General features: G+C 32.0%; 1 protein-coding gene across 1 annotated transcript; it reads left to right on the top strand.

The window, feature by feature from the left end:
* Positions 1 to 2,150: 2,150 nt before the first annotated feature.
* Positions 2,151 to 2,903, top strand: LOC112521997 (putative phytosulfokines 6). Its single transcript, XM_025131038.1, has 3 exons — positions 2,151 to 2,348; positions 2,424 to 2,506; positions 2,600 to 2,903. The coding sequence occupies exons 1-3, from the start codon at positions 2,240 to 2,242 to the stop codon at positions 2,708 to 2,710; spliced, it is 303 nt and encodes a 100-aa protein (XP_024986806.1). The 5' UTR covers positions 2,151 to 2,239; the 3' UTR covers positions 2,711 to 2,903.
* The last annotated feature ends 7,562 nt before the right edge of the window (positions 2,904 to 10,465 follow it).

Below are 10,465 nucleotides of genomic sequence, written 5' to 3'. Positions count from 1 at the left end.
ATATATATATATATATATTTCAAAAAAACCCAAGAACATATTAATTGAGAACATATTATACAATGCAATTTGGACAGCCTAACCCAAAATATATGAATAAATAACTATAAAAGTATAAATCGTAAATATTAAAAATATTTTTTCATAGTATATATAATATATAATAATATAATTAAGTCAAAAACTATTCAATATTGGACTAACTTGTTAAAATAAAAATATATTTTTTAAACATGTTTTAATTAATTAACTAATTATAATGGTGTAACTTGTTAAAATAAAAATGTAACTTGTTAAAATGTATTTTTTAAATAAGTTTAAAATGAAACATTTAAAAGTAAATGACGTAAAGTAAATTAATTAATTATTTATAAGGGTATAAAATGTAAATTTAAAATTATAATTATAAAAAAATCGGTTCAATGTGAGAGGATAAGTGTATGTGAGGAGAGTATGTTGTGAAAAAGTAATAAGGGTATCTTGGTCATTTAGTATTTTAAGACTTTAAGACTTTTATTAAATTTGCTTAATAAAATAGTAAGGTAATTATTATTTGAAAAAAAATGAGACTTAAAAATAATATATAATTATTTTATATAATTAAAAAAAGTTAAAGTTGTGTGGGTATTAATTAATGTAGAGTAAAAAAGAGAGGTGGAAGATGGGAAACAGTTGTGTGGAAAAGGTTGACTTGGTTGATGGTGTCACCCACTACCACACACTGATTCCTCTAAGATTTGGATTTTGGACTCTTTCATCTGTTACCTCTTTCTCTCTCTACATCTATATTAAACCATAATTATAATTAATTATGGAACTATTTATTTACATTTATATTATATATATGTAATTATGTTTTGAGTAAATTATTTGTTGTTGTTGTTTTGTTCTTATGGTTTATGATTTTTTACTGTTTTGATTCCTTTTATTTTAAAAATAGAAATTAATTAAGGATAAAAATAATAATAAATTATAAACTATAAGAATATTTTTTTTTATTAACCGGGATATTTAATCTGTTATGCGAGCCAACTAATTCCAGGACGACCACTTGCTTTACAGGTAGTCCGGAGTCACCGCATTTGAACCTTCGTGGCCACAAGGAGATTGTTGTTCCTCCTTGGATTTGAACCTGGAACATCCAGACACTTTTGATATTTTGAGCCAAACTCAAACCAATCAGGCACCACCTTTATTGTTATATATGTCAATTTCGAAATTATAGAAACGGAAATTAAAATTATTAACAAGATAAAGGAAATTTTTTTGTAATTTACTCTATTACTAACATTAATGTTAACATTATGTTAAGGATATTGCAAAAATGATGGTGTCACACGATATATGATGACAACGACTAACCATAACCGCCTTTTCCTCCATACAAATCCAAATTATTTGTATACATAACAATGATTTTTCTATCCTACAATATATTGATTTTTTTTAGAGAAACCAAAACCAAAACCAAGTTAAATAATTTTAATATACCTTATTTGGGATGATTAGATGAGTCCAACCAGGCCTAAGATCGGGACCGACTGGCCTGGAACTGATTGGGATTGGTATCGACCTGACGGTTCTTAACCGGTTAGGCGGTTATGATATTCCATCGAAAACAAGGCCCGACTCAAGACCAACCTCATTTTTTTATTTAATATACATTTATTTTTAATTGTAATTTTAAGTATATTTTTACATTTATCTTTAAATGTATTTTTAAGTGTATTGATTAAAGACCAAAATGTATTTTTAATGTATTTGATTGACCTAATTATAAAAAAAAAAACGTATTTATTTGTGTGTTTGATTGATCAAATTCTTCAAAAAAAAAAAATTATACGTTAAAAATCGATTTAAAAAAAAACAAAAAAAATTAAGTGGGACCGATTTAGGCCCGCGATCGATTCTGATAACATCTTAACCGGGCCTTCATATTTGGGTCGAGACCGATTACTGTAAGATTAATAAAGGTGATAACTCCTACCCAGTAATCACTTATTTAATGTTTATCCCAAAAAATATAACATTTACTTGTGAGGGAGTATTATACAAAACCAAGTTGTTTGGGAGGCATATTCTGGGTGAATAAAGCTAAGCAGTGGGTTGTCTTTTGCATGTATATATTTAAGCTTAGGCATCCTCCCCCACCCCAACTCCCAACAACAACATATACACACAACTCTCTCTCTCTCTCTCTTCTACAAACAACAATAGCCAAAGGTTAATTAGAGAGACAATGAAGCACAGCTTCCATAGTGGTGTTCCTTTGATCATCATCCTTCTTTCCCTCCTTATTTCCTTCTCCCATACATCAAGCGCCCGTTTCTTGGACACCAAACCACCAGGTCATTATCAAACCCCCTTCATTTAATTTCTTTAATTTGCCTCTTTTATTTATTAACATTTTCTATGTGTTTCAGGTGAAACCACTGTGAAACTTGATGAATCCATCAACACCAGTGAGGGATCTCTTGTTGATTTACAAACCATCAACTCCTTCTATGTAACTTTTTTGTTCAACTACTATACTTTCTTCCATTCTTAAAATCTTAACTTAATTGCTAATTAATTAATGGTGTTTACTGATGAATTACAGGAGGTGATGGGCATGGAGGAGTGTGGAAGCAGAGATGAAGAGTGCTTGAAGAGAAGAGTTCTTGCAGAGGCTCACTTGGACTACATTTACACTCAGCACCATAGACCTTAAGTATTCTATAGCTTCTTCTTAAGAGGAAACCTACTTGAATTAGATTACTACCATACCATATATCATTTGGTTCAACTGGGTGTGTGTAATTTCAACTCTAAATCTTAGCACTTTCAGTTCAAATATTATAATATGCATTCTATAAGCCTCTATATTCTCTCATCTTTACAGAAATCTAAGTTCAAATATCAAACTTATGTCGTATTGAGTGTGCCAATACTTATGCATTCAGACCAGTACTTTTATTATGTACACAGTTGGGCAGTAGTAGTAATACTGAGCGAGGTTGACCAAGGGATTTGGACATTAAATGTTGTCATTGTTGCAAATTTTAAAGATTGCAGGTACCATCATTTTCTCAACAAGAAACCACATTCAAGCAAGGACAATAAGAGTTAAACTAGCATCTTATCTAGACACATGCTATACAAGAAATGCTGAAACTAACACCACAATTTATAACCATACAACTGTTTCTTTCTTGTGCCATATGTAAGAGACTCAGAAAATGAAAACACAATAAATGGGGTTGAGGAACAGTACGTCTCTCTCTGAGTCTAGAAAGATGACATGATATGATAGTAACATAGCATCATACAGAAGAGCTAGAATAGCTAGGTCAAATAACAGTTTATCAACTTTACACTTTAATTCTTGTATATACACATGTCAGGTGCAGGAAAAAACCGCAAAAACCTGAAAAATTGAGGAACACCTGATATGTTCATCTTCATCTGTAGCAATTTGTTTGATATGAACATGTACATAAAATGCACAAGTACATAGAAACCTAAAAAACAGTTTCAATTACTTATATGCATACATGCATACTGTTCAAATGAATGTTACAGGGGTGTTTTTCATTTTTTTTTCGGTTTCCCATAAACCTCTCTCTATGTATATAATCATATATATTCCTGAACAGGAGAGAGCATGTGCAATATGAACAGTGAGTTAATTAAACACAAGTTAATAACTGGAAGGGGGTTGGCCACATGGTATCTTAATTAATTATGATATTCAAGGACATGTAAACATGTTTAAGAGTTCAATATGGGAAAATAAAAACATTACTTAACATAAATACACTTTCTACTGTGTATGTATTGCCTGCAATTGGTGTTAATTCATACCAGATGCAGATGGGAGCACCAAATCACTTCAGATAAGGGCTGACTATGAGTTCCAACACAAGACTAACCATAATCTTTAAATGGTTTCGTAAAATTGTCAAATCATTTTCCCGTGATACTCTTACATAAACCTTATATCTCACGATCATAAACTTCTTACAGTTTCATATAAGGTCCTACTTAGCTTCTTTTTTAAATATTTGATGGATATAAAAAGATATTTTTGAATTTATGATGAAAATAATACAATCACGATTAAAGAACTGCAATAATATATAAGGGGCAGAGCTCAATAGGGACTTTGGGGGGCCAAGGCCCCCCTGCTTTTCTTTCTACTTAATAGACTTGATTTCAAAACCATTTTTTAAGTTTTTAACAATCGCCCCTCCAAACATCAGACATTCATTGACTGAATCCTTATTTACCATGCAACTGCATGTCCAAACATTCCATATTTCCAATCACTTGCTTTTTCTTGATTTTCTCTATAAGTTTTTGCCTATGTTTTGGATAGTAACACCCATTTTAGTTATTATCTTTGATTGGGTTATTTAAAATTTTAGATTGTGAAAATCAAAATTTGGAATCTTGCGGTATCTTTAGTCAATTTCTCATAAGAGTTATATAAATTTATGTGGTTTTGTGATTTTTAAGATGTGTATCTATTACAGTGAAGTAAATTGGAGTCATTTATGTAAACCATACTTGCACAAAAAGTTGATTAACAACAATCCTAACCGACCCTATATGAAACCTGACTCCAAAGACACTAATATAAGGGGTCATTTTTTGGCTCACTCAATGACTTGTAATATATACGTATAACAGATTTGATTCGGTCTAAGGATGTAAGTTAACAATTCTAAGCTTTTAACGAGCTACTCGAACTTAATAATCTTCAAGTTTGAGCCGATCTCGAATACTAAAAAATAATCTCGTTTAAGTTAACGAACTGAAAAACAAGTTAATTGATTTCGAGTTCGACCCCATAGATGAGCTTATATAGTTTGAATTTTAGCTATTAATTTTTCAAGTCAAAACTCGAACTATTTGCTATTCAATTTAGCTCGTTTCGGCCCCTGGATTAGAAGGCTTGTATTCCACCTTTGGCAATAATGAAAATATAATTAAAACTTACGTTAACAATCCTTGATATTCAATATGTGTGTATATATGTATATGTATATATAGAGAGGGGGGGGGGAGAATACTAATATATATATATACATATACGTAATTCAGTAATTGAATGTGTAAATATATATCCAGAAATGGAAAAACTAATAATTCTTTAACAGTAACTATGTAACTGAATGATAAAATAGTAAGAACTATCTTGATTGCAGAAACTTGAAGTAGTATTTAGAATCATATTAAGGCCTGCTTTTACATTCGATCGCGGATCCAGAAATTTTGGTAACAAGGGTCGAATTCAAATGTGTACATATATATATATATATAATAAAATTTATAATACAAAAAGGGTTAGATATTGATACATTATAGGGACCACTGATCCCAACTCTCTTACATAGATCCCTTCAATGTTTGCATTGTCCTTAGATAGAAATTTGTCCCATCACGTGTAGAACGTGTGTATGGACGTCTATCTTGAGAATTTCAACAATCTACTTAAGATTTTCAGAACTTGAATCTCACCAATCAAATGATCTATCCATAGTGAAGAAATTGAAGAACAATGGGAAAAGAGAAATGTCATGCTCCCAAAACTGGCATCGATAGGGTATTTATATATTTCTCCCTCTGATCACTAAAAGCCGAAAATAAAAATAATGCCAAATACTAAGGCCTATCTTTTGACCTATTAACATAGGTAAATATTTGGCCCAAACCAAGCACCAAGCTCATATAGCTAGCTTAGCTCATATTGTTGGAGAGTAGAAAAAAAAAAAATATATATATATATATATATATATGTGTGTGTGTGTGTGTGTGTGTATAAATGCATTTTTTTTCTAGTTTGGTTTTTAGGCTCTTAGCCATACAACACAAAGTTGACTGATGAAAGTAGTAGCTTATCCGCATGCAAAATGTAAAACTTATCAGAATCTAGCCAATGCAAGTATGCAGCAGTAAAAGGGATTTGAACTTGGGACAGGCTTTTCAATACTATCTAAAAAAGATTAGTGTTCCTTAATTAGTTCTTAAATGTAATCTTTAATCAGATTACTTTCGGAATTTGATTAGCAATTGATCCCTTTAACAATAGTAACTAACCACGTACCATAGACTGATGAATGCAATCATTGGTCTCCAAGAAAACATAAGTTCAGTTTGCCATAGTTTGGCTCACTACAGACTGGTGGTAGGCCCAAGATTATTCAAGTAGAAGCAAAACAAGTTCAATTATTCAATCCATGTGTTATGGATTAATAGACAACGGCATTAGCATGCATCCGAAAGCAAGCCATTGGGAAACAGAAACGCTCTGACTGGATACTCCCAGAGTGTTATTGGCCTCAGTTGGTGCTAATTGAGTTTGTTGAACTAATGGTTGTGGGTTTAGAACTTAACGCTAACAGGATGTATGTGTGCCAAGGGACCTTTAGCCCAATGGCAGACAATCCCACCAACCATTTGTGTGTTAAGTCTCGTGAACACATCAAAAATGACTTCTACCCCTTCATAAAGGCTTAAGCCCTCGATCCTCCCTCTCTAAATTCCAACAAAGCCGTCCACTGAGTCAGCTAAAGCATGGAGCATCTACACCATTGTCTTCCCCTACAACAACTTTGTATGTTTATATCTTCCAGAAATATTACGGGATCGCAATCATGAGCCCTTCATGAAAAAAAGTTACAGCTGCCTTCTCCAAATCATACCTGATTATGAGTTTAACTTCTGAGAGATCTAACTTTTTGATATCTATTGAACATTCATATTATCTACCAGATCTACTAACAGATGTGCATTGCTTGAAGAGCAATCACCCACCCAGTTGCACTTGCGGATCATATACACAAGGATGGCGACACATAAATGTATTAACATTTACTTTCAAACACATGGAAAACTTGGATTCTTTTAAGGAATGTGTTGGTTACATACGATTTTTTTACAAATGCTTACGAGCAGTTTTTTGCTGCATTAAGACGGTGTCTTCTTTAGTACTACATCCCTGATTCACATTGTGTTTCCATATTAAGGTAAGTTAAGTTTAGATTTGTTGATTTCAGCTTCTGACTCTCCATATTGATGCCAAACACAGCTGACTTATATAGAAATTCACCTTCAAACATGAAATTTAAACCAAACAATTTAACCACGTACCTTATATCTCCAACCTTCCTGATTCATTAAAGGAAGACGACAGTATCATCTGCAGTTAAAAACAAGCAATTGTTCGATCTGGATACTAACTTCAACTTTTTTTTTTCATGATTAAACGAACACTAGAACAATCATCAAAATTCGATGCGATTATTGGATTGGAAAAATGACAATGATCTTACCATAGCTTTCTGGCTACTGGAGGCTAAAATCCGATCAAATCCGTTACACCATAGGACAACAATCAGTTTTCCGGCTTTTTTAAGCAATCATCATACCATACAGGAGTATAGATTTCCAGCATTGAATGAAATTGGTGGAGCATATAAACAGAAGAAATTGGTAAACACGACGCATCTGGAGAGCATTATTTGCTTTATGGCGGCAAATTTGAGAAAGATAAAAGCTTACCATAATCGAGCCACTATACTTGGTTTGAACTTTGAAGATAGGCCTCTTGTTTATAACTGGGCTGAGATCTATTCCGATTAAATGTTTGCCATGAGCCCAATATATTGAACCCAAAGGCCCATACTACTTTGCTCGATGTTTTTGTTAAAGAACCCTTTCAAATGGAGGGTTGGAATCCGGTGATAATGAAAGTCATGATCAGAAGGATAAGAAATGATCTTCATCCTTAGATCAATTCTAAGTGACTATTAACATTAATGAGATTTAACCACAAGGGTGGTGTCTGATTGGTTTGAGCTTGGTTTTAAAGGTCAAAAGTACCAGGAGGTCTCAGGTTCAAATCCAAGGAGGAATAAAAATCCCCTTGTGGCCACGGAGGTTCAAATACAGTGACTCCGAGCTATCTGCAAAACAGGTGGTCGCTCTGGGATTAGTCGGCTCGCATAACGAGTTGGATATCCAAGTTAATAAAAAAAAAGACCAATTATAGAAAATAAATAATTATTTGGACCAACTTCCCTTTCATATTATACCAATTACCAATTCATGGAGACTGTTCAACTTACCATAAATTGTGTTTGCAAAGACCCATATATGAGATTATCCACGAATGAGTTGAGTCTGCTGACTTGTACCATCAGCTTTTGAAGTTGTACTTGCTAAATCTATTGAGCATCTCTGCATTTGGTGTCCAAACTAGAATGCGTCAAAGACGGGGAAACCATGAAACCCAAGAGTTTGCTCATGTTATTAACTAAATCGTGTGTAAATATCTTCTTAACAGTTTTTACAGGACTGTTTATTTTACTGTAATTTAAATCTTGTATGATTATTGCTTCGAAAAGCCATTGGATTAAATGAAAGATCTGGGCAAGGTGTAGAAAAATAAAGAATCTGAAGGAAAATAAAGCCAGTAAACAAACAACAATGACCCCGAAAAACAAGAGGGACCAAATGAAAACAAAAACAAACTAAAAGATCGCAGCAACATTTGGAGAAGCAGTCCAAGATTTATAGAAAGACGTGCACCTTAGAGATATCCAACCGCAAGACCGAGATTGAATTTCGCCAAGATGGTTATTACTCAAAACAGCACCATTAAAGACATGAAAGTTCCTTTTCCTCCAAAAGTATGCAGCAATCCAAATTACAACTTGTAAAATACATATTTAATAGCTCGCAGTACGACTACCTCTATCGAAGAAAATCAGCTCCGAGAAAGAAGATGAGATGAAATCCTCCAAGTTCCACCATTTGAAGATGTTTTCTCATAACTCTTTAACAAATTTACATTTAAAAACACAATGTTCCATCGATTCGATGAAATCGTTACATGTCGAACATACAGTTGAGTTGAGATCAATTCATTTGATTTGTATGGAAGGTTCAAATAAGAAAGTTAAATATAGTTTCACAAAGCCCCCAACAAGTTAAATAATCAATTCATGTGATTATGCATATATGAACCTATATATAAATGATCTTTAATGTTGGTTCAATTTCATATAGGTTCACAGAGTGGTGAATGCACACTAAAGGGGTAGGGGGCAGAGCCCCCAACAAGCTAACCTCAAATCCCCAATAAACACCCCAAATAAAGCATGAGTGTTAGGTTTTAAAAAATTAACCAAAAATTATTAATAGTCCCGCCAACAATTAAAGGTAAGGTTTCGAATCTAAATTTATGCATCTTATTTATAACTCTTACTTCAATGAATCATTACTTTAAAAATCAATTAAACGTTATTAAGTTTCAAGTCTCAATCTATTGAAAATCATTTTATTTTTCTTATTTTGTTTGCTATAATGTTAATGATTTGATTAATCACTATTTTGATTTTTTTCCGACTTTCTTTTTGCATTTTATTATTTTATAGATTTATAATTATTGTTATTTGTTAATTATTAATTTTCTCTTTCTTAATTGTTATTTGATTTAGGATTTTTTAATTTGTTATTTAATTTGGGTTTGTTATTTTGATTTAAGGTTTGTTATTAGTTTGTCTTTTATTTTTGATTTTTTGGTCTTTTGCTATCTGATTTCTTTTTAACTGAATCTAAGTTATCGACCTTTTGCCCTCTAATTTCTTGCTACTAACTATTAATGTGTAGTGTGTTCATTTGCTTTGGTTTAACCGAAAAGTAAAATATGTACATGACAATATGATGTCTCGGTTTATCCAAAATAGTCAAAAATTAATTGAAAACCAAACCGAATAAGTTATATTTATTCGATAACTGAACCGTTTAATCTGGGAACCACATAACCCGAATTCGTATTGGTTTGAATGAGTTATTTGGTTTCAGAATTTTTTTTGACACTCTTAAATGTGCCCCCAATAATAAAAGTTTTTGGATCCGCCACTGGGTTCACGTATGCATATTCAAATAGATTTCTTCAATAATTAACATATGAACCTTGATTTATCAGTATATTCTCACAATATTTATTTTCATTATTTGAACCGAGCTTTATATTATATTTCATGTATAAGTAGGTGTCTAAATGTTTTATTGATATATTTTTGTTCAATGAACGTTCATTTTTTGTTTTCTCCGGTTTTAGAATTTTAGAGCATTTCCAACATATTCTCTAAAATAAAGAAAACAAATATTTTATTATCTGTTTTATTTCAACATATTTTCTAAGTTATTTAATAAAATAAAGAAAACAAAAGAAACTTCAGCTTTTTAGAAAGAAAAAAAATATTTTTTAAGAGAATCTGTTGAAGATACTGATACAACATAAAACGATAAACATTGAGTTGGCCGAAATGAAAGGAATTGGGGTATGTCAATAGATCGACGACAAATGTTTCGTTTATTAGATTTGAATTTTCCGAAAAGAAACGACAACAAAAATTATTCATTTATCGGTCCTACATTTTTGTTGCTTTTGGTCTTCGGGTATTACAAGAGA

This window comes from Cynara cardunculus (assembly GCF_001531365.2).
Source record: "Cynara cardunculus var. scolymus isolate 2C chromosome LG 11, CcrdV1, whole genome shotgun sequence".
In the NCBI taxonomy this organism is placed as follows: Eukaryota; Viridiplantae; Streptophyta; class Magnoliopsida; order Asterales; family Asteraceae; genus Cynara; species Cynara cardunculus.
The sequence above is the reverse complement of the archived record's forward strand: the minus strand, read 5'-3'. Positions and strand labels throughout refer to the sequence as shown.